Genomic DNA, 18,382 nt, shown 5'->3' with positions numbered 1-18,382 from the left:
AAAAAATAGAGGTGAGAAAATGAGGCTTTAATGAAAAAAAAAGAAAATAAAGAGAAAATGAGATATTACACGTGAGAAAGAGGGAAGGGGAGGGGGTTTTGATTAAAGAAAAGAGGTTTGGAAAATGGGGTAGGTTCGGAAAGCCCTCTGAAGATTCGAGGCTTTTCTAACCTATAGCTAAAATAATATAGTAGTAAGATTGATTAAAGAAAGGAGGTTTAGAAAAGGGGGTAGGTTAGGGAACCCCTTTAGAGATTCGAGGCTTTCCGAACCTATAGCTAAAATAATATAATAGTAAAATTTTTCACTTAAGAAAACGGACGTATTTTTAAGAGGATTTCACATTTTGCAATTGGCTCCCTTACCCTACGTGATTTGTGAAGTGCTTGGGATGGTGGGCCGACAACCCATTTCGCAAGCGGGTTCAGGATTCAAGTTTGAATGTCGAGGGAAGAAGAAGAGCGGGAGATTTGAATTTCAAAAGAAAGGCGCAACTGGTTTTCCCCACACACCACTGCCCAAAACGAGTATAAAACGCGGAGAGAACGCACGCGTCTGCAGAGTAGCACAACCTCATCGTTGCGTGTGGCCTGCATAGCGACTATATCAGGAAGAAGGGGGGTGGTTTGCGTATATCTTCGGCATCAGCATGTCGGGGCGCGGGAAGGGCGGGAAGGGCCTGGGGAAAGGCGGGGCGAAGAGGCACCGTAAGGTCCTGCGCGACAACATCCAGGGCATCACCAAGCCCGCCATCCGCCGCCTCGCCAGGAGGGGGGGCGTCAAGCGCATCAGCGGCCTCATCTACGAGGAGACGCGCGGCGTCCTCAAGATCTTCCTGGAGAACGTCATCAGGGACGCCGTCACCTACACGGAGCACGCCCGCCGCAAGACCGTCACCGCCATGGACGTCGTCTACGCCCTCAAGCGCCAGGGCCGCACCCTCTACGGCTTCGGGGGCTAGGCGGATGGACTCCATCCTCTACGGCAATGGACCCGGGCGCCTTTTCTTTGTGGATTTGGTCTTCGTGCTTCTTTCTTCCTGCAACGGTGTCTCTTTGACACCACCTCTCCCCTCTCCGAGATTATCAATTTCGCAGTTCGTTCTCTGCCCTCGCGGGACGTTGCACAACTTCTTGCATGCGTAGCCTGGATGTAACATCTTCCGGCGCTGCCTGATACGGTCTCTGATGGAGATTCGGTGAGAGAGGGAGAGTGTGCGTCTGCGCGTGCATGCGTGTGTGTATGTGTGCGCGCACATGCGACGTGAGATTCTGAAGCGTGCTATTGTTATGGGACTGAGAATGATGTTTCTCCTGTCTGAGGAGAATGTTGAGAAATGATACCGTGGATTCTGCATTTTGAGGCGAGACTGGGAACTGCCATGATATTGTGGCATACAGACTGAGGAATGAAGTCTCTCGGCTCTAAATGTTGAGCAGAATCTCGCGGATGTAGCTGGCGGAACTATTGTTTCCGACATTGATGTGATGGCATGGCTGTTGCAGTGAATGTTATGCCAGAGATATTGTAAGACAGCTGGATTGGGCAGTCAGCGTGGCCTCTCACCCTTGAACAGGGGTGTAGTAGAATGATATTATGCTGCCGAGCAGTGAGTTTTCCCGCGCCACCTGATCAGTGACAGTTATCGTTTCGTGACCGAACGGCGATGCCAAAACACATCTGAGCATCAAGCCTATCTTCGCAATCTTTATTTTCCTCAAAACCTTGCTCCTTTGTTGTTGCTTTTGTGCTTTAGTAACAACAATCATTTGGTTGGCTCTAAAGATCACCCTATGAAATAAGGGTTAACAACAATCATGTGGTTGGCCCTAAAGGTCACCCTATGAAATAAGGTTTTAGAACTAATTTTACTCTCTTGCTCTTATGCTTTAGTGATATAGGCTCTTTAGAGGCTTGATTTATCTTTTGAATAATTGTTTCCATATGCTTGATGTAACACTTTTGGTAGCTCCTTAAGATAGTCCAATTGAAGAGCTAATTGACCCTAGAAACCTTGCCATTGAAGTTTTGCCAATAATGCTCTTGATAGGGCATCATAGGTTATTTTACTTTGAGCATCTAGATTGTCATACCACCTTGTTGCATCATCTTTTAGTGTCATTGGAAAAATATGAAGCTTTTGATCACTATCCACAATCTCCTTTGGTATGCAAGTTGCTTTAAACCTTTGCATATGTGCATTGGAATATTTGTTCCACAACCTCCCAAATTGAGTGAAGTTGACTAATCTTACAAGGTTAGGAGCCATTGTTTCTTTAAATAGTATCCCTAACCCAAAATCTTGAGTGATATCAAACTATGCATGTTCATTGGTCTCTTTAAATGGGGATTTAAACCCTAGTTTTTAGCACTTTCAATAATGATTCTCTTTGACATGGAATTCCAAACAAGGATTGCAATCTTAAGTTTAACACTTTGGTTATTTAAGATTCAATGGCTAGTGGAAGGTAAAATATTATGAGGTGAATATGATACATTAGCTACATGAAGTAGAACATGTAGGTATTCATGAATAGGTTGTAATTTTTGTTTGATAGTGATATTATCCATTGATAAATACAATGTGCACGGGAGTGAGCCCGACTCTCAAAATAATACAACCATGATAGTTTGATGATGTCCATGAGTAAAAGTAATACACAAGTGTCCAAAGTAATACAATGAAGCTCCACAAAATAGTAATCCACCAAAAAATAGTATCCAGTACTTGTGCTTCTTGCAACCTTCTCAAAATACTAGTATCCAGCACTTGCGCTTTCTACAGCCTTCTCAAAGTACTGTTAACATTATTTCCCCCCTAGACGAGTGCCAGTCCCATGGCACTCACGTCGTAGGTAGCATGCTGTAGCTTGCACCGAAGACATGGAATGTTGGGAACAGTCCTGATCAAGCAGTAGTCTTGATGGAGAAGAAATGGATGTGGCTGATGAAGAACAATGGTTGTTGAAGATGAGGATGTTGCTTGTTGCGGGTGGTAAAAATGATGTTGCTCAAATTGTGGTAGATGGTGAGATTGATGGTGTTGCTGGTGACAAATCCTGTAAAAGTTGGCTATGTTGAAGATACACTTGATTGTTGATCCTTTTGATGAATAGAACTTGAATGGTCATTGGAAAATGGAATAGAGGTCATAGAAGATGGGAGATGCAATGTTGATGTAGAAGTGATGCGCATGATTCTCCACAACTCGAATACTTGCAAAGTAAAACCTCACGTGCAGTCACTCCCTAGGGGAAAAGTGCTAGTCTTCTGATCGTGCATAGGACATATGATGATGTTAGTTTGGGAGATGGGTCGAACTCCAGGCAAGCCTGAAGTGTTGTCCCACACTTGAGGACCCAAAATCGTGAATAGGTTATGGTGCAAATACTATAGTGAGTGCACGTGTATACATAGTCTAATATATAGGTAGAAGACTTCTCCATGGGTGCTTCTGTTGATGATGATGCTCGATGATGAGGAAGCAAGGGAGCTTGATCTGATGAAGATGGAAAGAATGGTAGGTACTGAGAAAAAAAAAAGGTTGTTGAAGATGCAAGGGAGACACCTAAGTGGGATAGATAAAGGAATTCTTGAAGCGCATGGTTCTCCACTGGATCAACCACATGTGGTAGGTGACCTGAGGTGATGTGGTGTTACTGAGATAAATGAAGTAGAAATGAAAAGTGCACGTGACTCAGGGAGATAGGTCTAACCTAGGCGAGTCGAGACTCCCTAGGTATGTCCTGACCTTGATGTGCCCTAAGCAAATGTGTGGGGAAATGGAAAAAGGGCTAGGGGGTTAGAGACGGAGCCAATCAACCAAAGTCATTGGACGCATCCAACTTGAGGACCCCTAGGTGCAGTGCAGTGCATGTGAGTGCATATATATATATATATATATATATATATATATATATATATATATTCTTTTTTGCTTTCTCTTTTTTTTTTCCCATTATGTGATGCACAAGGGAGTCACTCCTCAGGAAGTGGCTGCAAGGTAAGTGAGAGACACCCTTTTCTCAAAAGATATGGCTTAAGAAAGGTTCGGAGATAAATGGGTGATTCTGGATAAAAAGGATGGGTACACCGAGCAAATCTGCTATCCACCATATCCTCAAGCAAGGCTACGCAGTAAGAGGGGAATAATACAGCTCGAAGAAGAAGTCTTGCCATGGCAATGCGGTCAATCCCTGTGTTGATGTCGAAGAAAAGGGTGACAGGCCATCCTCATAGGGAGTCGGTGGCTGCTGTAAGAGCTTGACTATGAGGCGGAGATAATTGCAAGTGACTATGAAGGCAGGATCGGGGCAATTTGAGTAGAGTTTAAGGAAATTGTCAAAAGAGGGTAGCAGATCACGCAACTGAAAGTGATAGATATCACTCTCATGCGGAGCATTGATATTGGGAATTTTGGGAAAGTTATGCCTGCCATGCTTCTTAGCATCATAGTTTTTGCCATACCTTCTCGGATAGGGGCAATGGAGTACATCTGTCTTCCGATTTGAGTAGCAAAAGGCGGAATGGGCCATTTCATCCGCTTCAAGGATAGGATATCGCCATTCTGGTTGAAGCTTTCACACCTCTCGTGGCTTCTCGGTGAGATACTCCCTCTTGTTCTTCTCCTTGGGAATCTTACAAGCTCCTTTCAAAGCCGACCTATCCTGTTTCTTCAACCACTTCTTAGCAATCTTCCCTCCCACTTTAATAAGCTTTTGCATTGTACTGATTGGTAAAGGTGTTCTGAATTTGGCATCTCCAAAGACATTGAAATCAAAAATGATGGTCTCCTCCCTCGTTTGCTTCTCATGATAGGTCTTAATGGGCTCATCTAGATCCTCTCTCTGTGCCTTGATGCCTTGCATGTCAATGGAATACTTTGGCACATCCTGAGGGGTAGCCCTAAGAACGTGAACCATCCTATCAAAGCGCTCTTGGACCTCAAGTTCCTTGTCTGACACTGTTGGGGGTACTTGTATTTCCTCAGTAGCTCCATCTTCTTGCTCAGCAAAATCTTGAGGATCCATATAATCCTCAGAAGGAATCATATCTTCAAAAGGCTCTACTGCAATATGGTCTTCAACAAGTGTCTCATATTGTAAGTCACATGGCTCAGTAGATGTTGGCTGCATCATTTCTACATCCCTCAATTCTTGATCATTATAGCCCATGTCATGCAAATGATCAATCATCTGGCTGCTAGTTGGGTCTGAGGTCAACAACATGAGCTCCTTACCCTGGTCAAAAGTGGCTAAGGCACCGGTAGCAATTCCCAACTGAGCTTTGAGTTCCTCCACATCATCGGTGCTTTTGGATGATAAAGTGCAAATGGCCTGATGATAAAGCCCTTGCTGTAATGATAGTGCATGTTGATAGGCAGTTGCATGAAGCTTAAATTGGCGTTCCTTGTGAAGGGAATGAGCCAAGTTTGTGAGTAGCTGTTGTAACATCTCCTCGTAAGCTCTGTTAGCTTTTTCCTCAACTTGATTGATAGCAGTAGTCAGACTCATTGCAATTGTATCTTACAACCCTGTAAAGGCTATCTTCATCTGCATCTAAGTCCGATGTGCTTCTGACAACTCTCTGGTGAGAGTTGATGTCCTTGCCTTTTCCTCCTTTAACTGAACCACAAGATCTGGAACCTGAACACAGAGAATTTCTTCCCTTTTCCTCAGGACCTCAACTTCTTGCAACTGTTCCCTTAGCCCCTCCATCTCCTTATTGTTCTCCACAATCTGAGTCTGTAAGTCGTGTAACTGCTGGGCTGAGTGTTTCAAAAATTCTTGATGAGATGATCTCTCTGCCTCATACTTCTTTTGTAATTCCAATTTTTCCAGAATTGCTTGATCCTTGTCCTGTTTCAACTCTTCACATAAGAGCTCTAATGTGGTAAGACCATCCAAATTCGCTGATGTCCTTCTTGTGCAAACTTTTGAACTAGTGGTAGTCTCATCCGGTCGCAGCTTCTCTACACTAGAAGTGACTGTAATTTCTTCATTCTGTCTATCATGTTCCAACATGTTTATTTGGGCTTGGATGGTTTGTAAAGTGGTCATGAGCATATGAAAATCTCCTGGACCAATCATCGATTGTTTTCCTTGAGTCTTTCCCTTTCCTTTGTCAGAATCTCCAGGTTTCCTAGCAACGTCTTCTTCAACTTCCTGTGGAGTGGAGGCTTCCTTCCCTCTCATGTCCTTAATGGATGATTCCTGTATGGTTGTGGCTTGATTCTCCTTTTCCTTGTGGAGAGCTTCCCCCAAGTGTTGTGCATTCTCTAGCGACTCCTCGATCGCTACGTGGTGCTCTGTCTTAAATTTTCCTTTCTTACTCTTTTTTTGACCCATCTTCTTTAGTGAACTCTCAACACTTGGCTCTTGTTCCTCCCTTGGTTGTTTGTCCTTCAGTTGACCCATCTCAGCAACTGCGGGTGTCACCTGAAAGGGCTCGGAGAGTCCCAAGGCTATGGTGATGACCTTACTGAGTGCACCACCGTAATTTATCATGCATATATTGGCCTCAGTAGTGGTGAGTCTCCCTTCAGGATTTTTAGGAAGAGTCTCATGTGCCTTGGTAAGGGATTCACAAATCTGTTCCATCTAAAACTTATTTAAATCCTCATCAAGTATCCTGTCTGATAAGATATCTTCCATGAAGCCCTTGGGTATTCTCCCTGCACGAGTGCTGGTTTTGTTGTAGGTAAACAAATGGTGAAACACCTGTGCAGTGGCTCTAAGATCCAACTCCTCAATGGCAGAGAACAATAGACCACCAGTAGTAACATTAGGCTTACCCTCCCACCTTTGATCCACTAGATGAGTTTTACTAGCTTTACCATGCCCTCTTGACCCTTGACAAAGACCTAAGGCTTGTTCTATCAGCTTAGAAGTAAGTGCTACCTCCCCAACTTTTTGCTCTTTTTCATCCCAGTAGTTCATCCTACTTGTTTTAGTCTTAGGATCGTAGTTTTGAACAAAGTTGTAGCAATTGGCAAAGTGAATAGGCCCAATGGTTGCTCTAATATAGTCGGTTAGCCCACATTTAGCCACCAACTCCCCAATTTTAGGATACTTGTTGACAATATTCTCCAAGTTGGTAAGTTGACGAAACTTCAAGGCCCCAAAACTCCATATGCTGGTCTCTAGACCAAACTCCTTGCATTGCTCCATAGTGAATACTCCCCTGTCCTCATAATGATGATCCTTGATAGCCACCAATGTCGACATTGTAGACATTTCAAACTGTGAACCTGTCATCTGCTTAATCAAAAGATACGACCACATCTTGAGAAATTTCTAGCTAACCATCACACAAAATATAAAAGTCAAACTATATCTTTGCCTTTTTATAAAAATAATGCCAAAATGGATTGCCAATTGTCCTCCTGCAACAAAAAGGCCTAGCAAGCTTCCTAGCTTGTAGGGGTAAGCGACAAAGGACGGAAAAGACGACAGGGCAACACAAAAAGGAAAAAGAAAAAGAAGATGAAGTATGGACAAAGAAAATGGAAAGACAACTAGGTGGACGGGGAAAATGAAGGAAGGATGGACATCCACCAAGCGTAAAATTTGGGATTATACTCCAATTCTGCAAATGTATCAAGGTCAAATGGGCGCATAGCCAAACCACACAAATAAGTGGTAATATCTGTGAGGAGACATGGACCAGCAAAGTGACTAGCCACATGTAGTTCTTCCGCCGTTAGAATTTTATTAAACAGGGGATGGTGTTGCAAATTGGAAGGCACTTCTAGGTCACGAGCCAAAATGATGGCATGGAGTGAAACATGAGAATGATATGTAGGATCAGACCGAAGGTTACTAATGGCGCGCCGTTGCTCGGCAGTGGTCATCAGACGACTGCCAGCCTGAGCAATCTCAAGCCGATGGTTATACCAGAGGCGTAAGAAAAGACTAGAAGTGGTTTGTTTGGTGGTAAGAGCTGCAAGCTCGACGGAATCAACAAATTTGGTCAGTGGAGCATAAGAAGAGATTAATCGGGAGGACTGGAGACGCTTCTGAGGAAGAGTCTTGATGTACTCAGCCTGCACCAAGAGACTTTTGCGGAAAAGATGTTCATGCTCCTCCCATGTGGGATTCCATCGAGTAGCAAGTTCAAGTGCCTCATTGTCGGCAAGGCTGAGGTCAATCATAGCAAACAATTTCGCAAAGGTGGTAAACATAGAATCGAATTGGAGTAACCAACTAGCGTCGGAGGAGTTGTCCTTCGTGGCCAAGTCCGCAGCCATGCCACTAAGAGAGCGGCAAATGAGTAGAGGTATTAGACCAGAAGGGGGATTAGGAGCGGTGGAACTAATTTGAAGATGAGGTGGAACCGGGTCCCCGCGTTCATGTTGGAGTTTAGCTTGGGCTGCCTGATCCAATTGGTGGACTGGCCGAGAGAGATTGGAAGAGGAGGATGCCTCAGAGGAAGCTGAGGGCCCAAGGGAAGATGTGAGAAGAGGGTCAGGAGGGGGTTCCGGAGCGAAAGATGGAGATGAGGAGACAGAGGAAGGTAGTGGAAATGACTTCTTATTAGGAGGTGGTTGGTTAAGGGAAGCGGAATGGGGCGTAGACTCTGACTCGTCATGAGACGGGGTGACTGGAGGTAGGAAGGAATGAGAAACCCGCGGATAAGACATTCGGCGCTTCGAGCAGCCTGGAGGAACGGTGGACGAAGCCCAAGAAAAAGGGATAGATGAGAAGTTAGATCGTTTGGGAATCCAAATGTAGGTGTTACCCTGGTAATAGCCCTGAGCCTCCAAGAGAGCACGTGCCACCCAACACAAGGAAATTGTGGGCTTTGGAGGAGTTCGACGACGTGGACTCGGTTGCCGATGCAACGGCTTTGAGGGTGGTGAAGGTGGAAATGGAGGTGGTGAGGGGAGGCGAGGTCGCCACTGGAAGTGAGGAAACTTCGTAGGCGTGGGTTTTGAGGCGCGACTAACAGGAGTAGCATGGTGATGTTGGGCTTGCAGCAACTGATGAAATAAGGAACTACCGGACTGAGAAGGGGTGGGAAGAGGAATTGGCATTGGCCCCGCAGAAAGATCCCCTTTACTGAAAGCAGAAACTACATGGGCACCTGGAAATTGCAATGTAATGCGCTGATCAACATAGTTGATAGTGCATGGAACCTGATACTTGAAAGGTCGGCCCAAGAGAAGTTCCTTGCCCACATCTTTGCGGTTCGAAAGAACATAAAAAAGAAGAGGGATGCTCTCAGTTGCAATAGTAAGCAAAAGCTTACATTTACCCAAGAGCGAGTAAGGTTGGCCACCATAGGGGTTAAGCTTAGTGTGAGTGGGTGTCAAGGTGGGTTGGCCCAAATCCATCTAGAGGTTATATGGAAGGGTGTTGAAGTCAGAACCTTCATCAATGAGAGTGTCAGTAATGACCTGCTTGGCAGCAGTCAACTGGATTCGAAGGAAAGCCGGGGGAATGACAAGGTCATCCTCAGGGTCAAGTAAAGAAATGGAAATAGCTCGTACATTAAAAAATGAAGAGGAATTCTGTGTGGTGCTAGATGAAGCCAACTTATGAGCATCTGCCTTCTGCTCAAGTTGCTCATACCAGGTTTGTTCAGCCACCATGACCGCACTGACAGGAACATCAGGAGGGTGCATGGGGCGTTCATGCAAATAATGGTTTGGGGGGTAATACTTCTTAATGCGGCTGCCATTGAAATGTCCTATGCCTTCCCCCTCTAGGGTTTCAAGCTCAACATTTCCCGTCCTGCTAATTTGACGAACACGATACGGTCCTAGGCCGCGAAGTTTCAATTTCTGTTTATGGCCCTTAAGAGAATACAAGAGCACCAGGTCACCTTTATCAAAGGAACGCTGTTGCACATGTCGATCAAACCAGGCCTTACGTCAGGCCTTTTCAGCAAGGAGAGCATGTGTGGCCAAAAGGCGAGTTTCGGTGATACCCTTGATGAAAGCCTTCGTGACTGCTTTAGCAGTTGGTTTTTCAGCTAGTGGGATTCTCTTCTAGAGGCCTTTTAATCGAGACACATAGTCTCTCATGCTCTCTTCGTCGTGTTGTTCAATATTCATGAGTCGGACAATTAAATTGTCCTCGTAGCCTGCCTCAGCAAATCGCTTTATGAAGAGAGTCTTAAGAGCTGCGAAGGAAGCCTTCTCAGCTGGATCGAGGCCAGTAAACCAAGTACGACCCTTCTCGCCCATGCAAAGCCCAAAGGCTTAAGCCTGCTTGGCATCGCCTATAAGGTTATTGGCCTCGCAAACTTGCTCAAATTGCTCTATGAAGCTGTATGGGTCGTCGCCAGCACGATACTTATCAATTCGCTTGGCCATTAGGGGAACTTTGGCTTGGTCTCGTTGGGCAAGTCTATTACCCATCCCAATACGCAGTGTTTGAGCCATGTGAGCTCCCACAGTGAGCAAGTCGGTATGATCAAAGAGCCTGCGTTGGACGAGGTCCGTTAAAGTATTAGTGGATGATCCTGATGTTCCAGCATTCAGCAACATGTGCTTGATCCCATCCAGTTCGGTTTTCATGTTCAAAAGTTCTTGCTTTGTGTCCATGGTGTGTTCGAGGATCTTGCTAAAAGTACTAGTTCCTTGGTCTTTGAGGATCATGAGTTTTTCCTCAAGGTCTGCTGGGGAGAGTCGAGCACGATCAAAGCGTGCAGCTATTTGGTAGCTATCCAAGGACTCTCGGACATCTTGTGGAAGAGAGTCTAAAAATGTTGCTTCATCCATTGTGAAGGTTGTTGGGACAGTAAGAGTCTCGGGGCTAAGGCTCCGCTCCCTAGGAGGAGAGAGGATCACCTTGCCGTTTCACAAGCGCATACAACTAAATCAATGAGAGGTTAACCTAGGTCTTAGCAATGGTCCTCAGTGAATGATGGTTCAAATGTTTCAGAACGTCCGAATTAGTTGTTTTGTTGAGTTGTTGAGTGGGAGTGAAAAGTACCTGAAGGGTTCTCTCAATATTGGTCAAATACACACATTCTCTTCATCGTTTCCATTTTTAAAGAAAAACACACGAAGTATGAAATCAAGCTTTCTTCCTTTCAAATACAATGTGCATGGGGACAAGCAATTCCGCCAAGTATCACAACCAGGTCATGATGACAATATGGCAAGTAAGGACGACACTTGATACCAATACTTAAAGCAAGAGGTTCAAATTTAGAATGTGAGTAAAACAAGTAGGAGTGAAGCTTAAGGCATAGGTTAAGAGACTATGGGTGGGAATGTCAGTGAGAGTTAAGAGAGGATGAGTGAGTAGGGATGAGTGAGAGATGAGTGTGGAGAAGTAAGTGGGGGATCAGTGAGAGAGGAGTATGAGTGAGGGGTGATTGGTGCAAGTGATAATTAGGGTTTGTGAGGGATTAGGGTTAGGGTGGTACTAGTGAGTGATAAGAGGTGGTGCGAGTGAATAAGGTGATAGGTGGGTGCGAATGAGGTGGTGCGAATGAGTATGACCTAGGTGGTGCGAATGAGGTGGTGCGAATGCGAATGAGGTGGTGCGAATGAGTATGACCTAGGTGGTGCGAATGAGGTGGTGCGAATGCGAATGAGGTGGTGCGAATGAGTGTGACCTAGGTGGTGCGAATGAGGTGGTGCGAATGCGAATGAGGTGGTGCGAATGAGTATGACCTAGGTGGTGTGAATGAGGTGGTGCGAATGAGTATGACCTAGGTGGTGTGAATGAGGTGGTGCGAATGCGAATGAGGTGGTGCAAATGAGTGTGACCTAGGTGGTGCGAATGAGGTGGTGCAAATGAGTATGACCTAGGTGGTGCGAATGCGAATGAAGTGGTGCGAATGCGAATGAGGTGGTGCGAATGAGTGTGACCTAGGTGGTGCGAATGAGGTGGTGCAAATGAGTGTGACCTAGGTGGTGCGAATGAGTATGACCTAGGTGGTGCGAATGAGGTGGTGCGAATGAGGTGATGCGAATGAGGTGGTGCGAATGAGTATGACCTAGGTGGTGCGAATGCGAATGAGGTGGTGCGAATGAGTGTGACCTAGGTGATGCGAATGAGGTGGTGCGAATGCGAATGACCTAGGTGGTGCGAATGAGTGTGACCTAGGTGGTGCGAATGAGTATGACCTAGGTGGTGCGAATGAGGTGGTGCAAATGAGTATGACCTAGGTGGTGCGAATGAGGTGGTGCAAATGAGTATGACCTAGGCGGTGCGAATGAGGTGGTGCGAATGAGTATGACCTAGGTGGTGCGAATGAGGTGGTGAGAATGAGTATAACCTAGGTGGTGCGAATGCGAATGACCTAGGTGGTGCGAATGAGTGTGAGCTAGGTGGTGCGAATGAGGTGGCGCGAATGAGTCTCTCCTAGTCTTCTTCCTCAACTTCTCATATTCTCCTACGCTTCCTCTTCTTCGTACTCTTATCTTCTTCTATCCCCTTCTTCTTATTCTTCTTATTCACCTTCTTCCCCTCTTTCTTCCACTTCTCTTATTCTTCTTCCTCACTCCTTCTTACTTTCTTCTTCTCTTGTTTTTCTATCCTCCTCTTCTTCTTCTTCTTCTATCGTTCTTCTATCTCAATCCTTGCATCTTCTTCTTCTTCTTCTTCTTCTTCTTCTTCTTGTATTCTTCTTCTCTTCTTCTTACTCTTCTTCTTCTAGCTCTCTTCCTCACTACCTCTTGCCCTTCCTTTTTCTCTATTTCACCCTTTTTTTCATCTATCTCTTCTTCTTCCCAACCATCTTCTATCTACTTCTTCTTGGCCTTCTTTGCTTTCTCCTTCCTCTACCTCACAAGCCAAGAACTTTAGAAGACGAGTACAAAGGCAAGCGGTATATTTGGTTAGATCTCAACCATAAACATGTATGCAACCAATGACAAAAGCAAGAACGATGAACCCTCATCTCCCAACGTTCCCACACAAGATGTCCAACAACAAGAAGAGCGCTTTGAGTTTTGAGTTTTGAGTTTTGTGTTTTCTTGTGTTTTTGTGTTTTTGAGTTTATGGTTTGTGTTTTCTTCTATTCTACCCTATTCCAATCTCAATCCAACAAACTGGTTCCTTCCGATTTGGCCCTTCTTAACCTAGCCACATGGGTTTCGGAAGCTAGCCACAAACGCGGACGATCGGAACCACATCGATCCTATCCACGCCCATGCACAAGCCTCCTATTCCGCCACACGGTGGGAGTGTGAGAACCTCGGCGGTTGCACCATCCTAGGTCCCGGCAACGGAACCAAAATGTTGAGGCAAACGCACCAACAGTCGGGACTTTTGCGGAAGAGATGTTCATGCTCCTCCCATGTGGGATTCCATCGAGTAGCAAGTTCAAGTGCCTCATTGTCGGCAAGGCCGAGGTCAATCATAGCAAACAATTTCGCAAAGGTGGTAAACATAGAATTGAATTGGAGTAACCAACTAGCGTCGGAGGAGTTGTCCTTCGTGGCCAAGTCCGCAGCCATGCCACTAAGAGAGCGGCAAATGAGCAGAGGTATTAGACCAGAAGGGGGATCAGGAGCGGTGGAACTAATCTGAAGATGAGGTGGAACCGGGTCCCCGCGTTCATGTTGGAGTTTAGCGTGGGCTGCCTAATCCAACTGGTGGACTGGCCGAGAGAGATTGGAAGAGGAGGATGCCTCAAAGGAAGCTGAGGGCCCAAGGGAAGATGTGAGAAGAGGGTCAGGAGGGGGTTCCGGAGCGAAAGATGGAGATGAGGAGACAGAGGAAGGTAGTGGAAATGACTTCTTATTAGGAGGTGGTTGGTTAAGGGAAGCGGAATGGGGCGTAGACTCTGACTCGTCATGAGACGGGGTGACTGGAGGTAGGAAGGAATGAGAAACCCGCGGATAAGACATTCGGCGCTTCGAGCAGCCTGGAGGAACGGTGGACGAAGCCCAAGAAAAAGGGATAGATGAGAAGTTAGATCGTTTGGGAATCCAAATGTAGGTGTTACCCTGGTAATAGCCCTGAGCCTCCAAGAGAGCACGTGCCACCCAACACAAGGAAATTGTGGGCTTTGGAGGAGTTCGACGACGTGGACTCGGTTGCCGATGCAACGGCTTTGAGGGTGGTGAAGGTGGAAATGGAGGTGGTGAGGGGAGGCGAGGTCGCCACTGGAAGTGAGGAAACTTCATAGGCGTGGGTTTTGAGGCGCGACTAACAGGAGTAGCATGGTGATGTTGGGCTTGCAGCAACTGATGAAATAAGGAACTACCGGACTGAGAAGGGGTGGGAAGAGGAATTGGCATTGGCCCCGCAGAAAGATCCCCTTTACTGAAAGCAGAAACTACATGGGCACCTGGAAATTGCAATGTAATGCGCTGATCAACATAGTTGATAGTGCATGGAACCTGATACTTGAAAGGTCGGCCCAAGAGAAGTTCCTTGCCCACATCTTTGCGGTTCGAAAGAACATAAAAAAGAAGAGGGATGCTCTCAGTTGCAATAGTAAGCAAAAGCTTACATTTAACCAAGAGCGAGTAAGGTTGGCCACCATAGGGGTTAAGCTTAGTGTGAGTGGGTGTCAAGGTGGGTTGGCCCAAATCCATCTAGAGGTTATATGGAAGGGTGTTGAAGTCAGAACCTTCATCAATGAGAGTGTCAGTAATGACCTGCTTGGCAGCAGTCAACTGGATTCGAAGGAAAGCCGGGGGAATGACAAGGTCATCCTCAGGGTCAAGTAAAGAAATGGAAATAGCTCGTACATTAAAAAATGAAGAGGAATTCTGTGTGGTGCTAGATGAAGCCAACTTATGAGCATCTGCCTTCTGCTCAAGTTGCTCATACCAGGTTTGTTCAGCCACCATGACCGCATGACAGGAACATCAGGAGGGTGCATGGGGCGTTCATGCAAATAATGGTTTGGGGGGTAATACTTCTTAATGCGGCTGCCATTGAAATGTCCTATGCCTTCCCCCTCTAGGGTTTCAAGCTCAACATTTCCCGTCCTGCTAATTTGACGAACGCGATACAGTCCTAGGCCACGAAGTTTCAATTTCTGTTTATGGCCCTTAAGTGAATACAAGAGCACCAGGTCACCTTTATCAAAGGAACGCTGTTGCACATGTCGATCAAACCAGGTCTTACGTCGGGCCTTTTCAGCAAGGAGAGCATGTGTGGCCAAAAGGCGAGTTTCGGTGAGACGTTCCAACTCCACAAGGCGGTTGGTCCAAGCACTAGTGCCTTCCCAATGCTCCTGTACTGCAATGTGAAGACTGGGGATGAGAAACTCAACTGGCATAACAACGTCAGTACCATAGGTGAGTCGAAATGGAGTCTGCCCAGTTGCAGTCTTGAAGGCAGTGTGGTAAGCCCAAAGGGCAGCCATAAGCTTATTATCCCAATCAGAGTGTGAAGCAGAAACAGTCTTGGTCAACACATTAAGCAAAATCTTGTTGGAGGACTCAGCCTGGCCATTTGCCTGAGGATAATATGGAGATGACTTGCGGTGGATAATAAGAAAGGTGGAGAGCAAATGCTCAATGCTAAAACAATTGGCTCTTTAGAGCCAGTGTTCATGCGGTAGTTATGCTACCACATGGAGTGTTGCAAAGAATAGTTCTTCCTATGAAGCAACTTGTTGTCTTGGAGGAAGTCCACTATTGGTGGCCACTTTGCTTACAAATTAACAACTCATAGAATCTAGTAAGTTGGCAAATGGTGGGATTGATTGTACATGTTAAATAACATCAATAATAGACTTGAATGATTGTCATTCCTTGAGGTCAAAAGAATAGACATCTACAAATAAAAATAAAAATTATCATAATACAATCTATTACCAATTTTAATTAAAAAAAGTATTGAGAATGAAATATTCACAATTTGGTATTTGCAATAAAAGATTTGTAGTTCCAAGCTTCAAATGCAACTCTTTTTATATAAACATATGTTGTAATATAACCTCTTATATTATTCTTGTTTGCTCGTTTGAAATATTTGATTTTATCCTTCCACATCAAGATTAAAGAGCTCCCACATCTCTATATTTTCTATGTTTTACTTCTTGCATGGTAATTTAAGTATCTTTGCTAATAATAGTAGGAATCTATCTTCCATTGATTTAGAATGACTTGATCATAGATATGGATGTGATTTTAGAGCTTTAGTGCCTTGTTGAAAGTTTGATTTTTATATCCATGGAAAAGGGAGGGGAGAGAGAAATAAGCTACCACAAAGGAAGGAAAGAAATGAGAATAATAAAACAAGGGAGGGACAAAAACAACACTAAGATTTTTGGTAATTTGAATCTAGATTCAATTGCCATTATCATACAATCCCAAGTATGATATTAATGTTAAGTGGCATATGCTATGTCATTAATGAAAAGGATGTTATGATGATCACAATTATGAGCTGTTAAAAATAAAAAGTTATAATAAAAATTGATAGTGATATTGTATTCATACATTTTTATAAAGTGATTTATTTCTTTATAAAAAATAGAACTTCCTATAGAGGATTTGCCTTGATTGGTCTAGAGCACTCTCTTTCTACAACTTAAAATGCATTTTTAAGACCTCAAAACTCCCCTAATATTGCAATTGAGAACTTTAATATTTTACATTGGGTCTTTCATAAGATTGGAATATATGAGAAGAGTCTATCACTTTCATTTGTCTTCAACTTCAACCTCCTCTCCAATAGCTTCTTGTGCTATTGATGTCTTTGTTCTTTTGGGGATTGTGATCCTTCTCTTTCATAACATGTAAGTAATACAGGACATAATGGTATTCAACTACTTCGCTCATGGAGTTGTGATACACACATTGAGTCATGATATGTATATTTTCTATGGTTAGTTTTTGCAAGTCCTACTTCACCAATTTCTTTGTAGCACTGGGAACATAGCCCAAAGGATTGACAAGTGGACAAATTGTATATTCTCAAGTGAGATCACAATGGGAAGAGAAATCTAAGTGAATTTCTTCTCTATCTCTATGATGAATGGCTTTGCATGTGTGAGGCAATGTTGAAGATTTATGCTCTTTGAGAAAATGCGAGAGATTTGGGGGTGTAGATGATGCTATTTGACCTTATTGTTTGAGCATGCACATTGCATGCAAAAATATTGACCTAAACAACTTGAGGGGACCAAATAATAGTATAGTATATTGACCAAACTTGAGGTATGATATCCATTTGTGCGAAATGCCCTCTACACTCAATTATCATCCCAATCTCTATTGACAAGACTCAAGTGATTATATATATATTTATAATAGTGAGTTATTTTTAATAAAAGACAAAAGTGATTTTGATTTTTTTAAAGTGAAACATTTACATAAAAAGGGACACTACCTATCCATTGTTCTATTGTACGCTATTTGTCACCCAACTATTCAAGGATTGCCTTGACATGGGGAAGGGACAATCCATTGCCTTGGTCTTTGAATGAAGATTATTTCATGATATGATGTCACATAATGTTGGCTAGTTACACACGTATATATAAATATAAAAGGTGTTGTCTAAAGGTTGGAGTTATCTTCAACTAGTATCCCAAACCAAGAAAGGGGCCCATGGTTCCCTTCTCTTTTTTTCAACCATTTGTGGCCCATGGTGCAATGTATGTCTCAAGAAAGTCATACATCTTTGATGGTAGTGTAAAGATAAAGTTTGGATAAGATAAGGACAAGTCAGTATGTGGACAAAAGGATCTCATAGATATCCACTTTGTAAATATCTCAGATATTTAGAGATGAAGATCATGTACCTCATTTAATGTACCATGTATGTATACAACTACTAGCAATGAATAACTGCAGTTCACTCCATTTCTATATTGCCTCTATCTCTTTCCCTTATAGTGCACAGTATTCTCATATCTACAAGTTCTTGGTTTTCACTACATGGTATCAGAGCTCATGTTGAATGCCAAAAGCCTTGCAATAATCTTTGAACTCATTTGAAGTATATTCTCCTCCATTGTCTATATGAAGAGCTTTGAGTCATAACTCGTGCTTATTTTCAACTGCTTCCTTATATTCTTGGAATTTGGAGAAGACTTGTGACTTCCTCGTGAGAAAATATACAAGTGTATCTTGAATAATCATCAATAAGCACCATAAAGTATTTTGCTCCAGTGAGAGATACACGATTTATTGGACCACAAATGTCAGAGTGTACTAATTGAAGTGGTTGAGTTGTAATGGATTAAGATTCGGGACAAGGAAGATTTGTAGCTTTATTGAGAGCATAAGCTTGACAAAATGGAAGTTGAGAGAGGGAAGGTGGAATGTCGCAGACAAGTTTCTTGTGAATAAGTTGTTGGAGAACATTTTGAGAGGCATGACCAAGTCTAGAGTGCCACATACGAGTATGTTCTGTGGTGTACTTGTGAGTGAAGTGGAGTTAGCTGTAGTTTTTGAAGACGGTTGTAGAAGTGAATACCCAAGTGTATAAAGCTGATCTAGTTTGGGGTA

General features: G+C 43.9%; 1 protein-coding gene across 1 annotated transcript; it reads left to right on the top strand.

Annotated features, from left to right (window-relative positions):
• Positions 1 to 645: 645 nt before the first annotated feature.
• On the top strand, positions 646 to 2,286 carry LOC148035749 (histone H4). The gene has a single exon (XM_087679000.1). It carries the CDS (start codon positions 650 to 652, stop codon positions 959 to 961), a length of 312 nt encoding a protein of 103 aa, XP_087535126.1. The 5' UTR covers positions 646 to 649; the 3' UTR covers positions 962 to 2,286.
• Positions 2,287 to 18,382: the final 16,096 nt, after the last annotated feature.

The sequence above is a fragment of the Lygodium microphyllum genome, chromosome 5 (genome assembly GCF_053477565.2).
Source record: "Lygodium microphyllum isolate KBCC chromosome 5, Lygodium_microphyllum_v1.1.10, whole genome shotgun sequence".
Classification (NCBI taxonomy): domain Eukaryota; kingdom Viridiplantae; phylum Streptophyta; class Polypodiopsida; order Schizaeales; family Lygodiaceae; genus Lygodium; species Lygodium microphyllum.
This window is presented reverse-complemented; position numbering and strand designations above follow the sequence as displayed.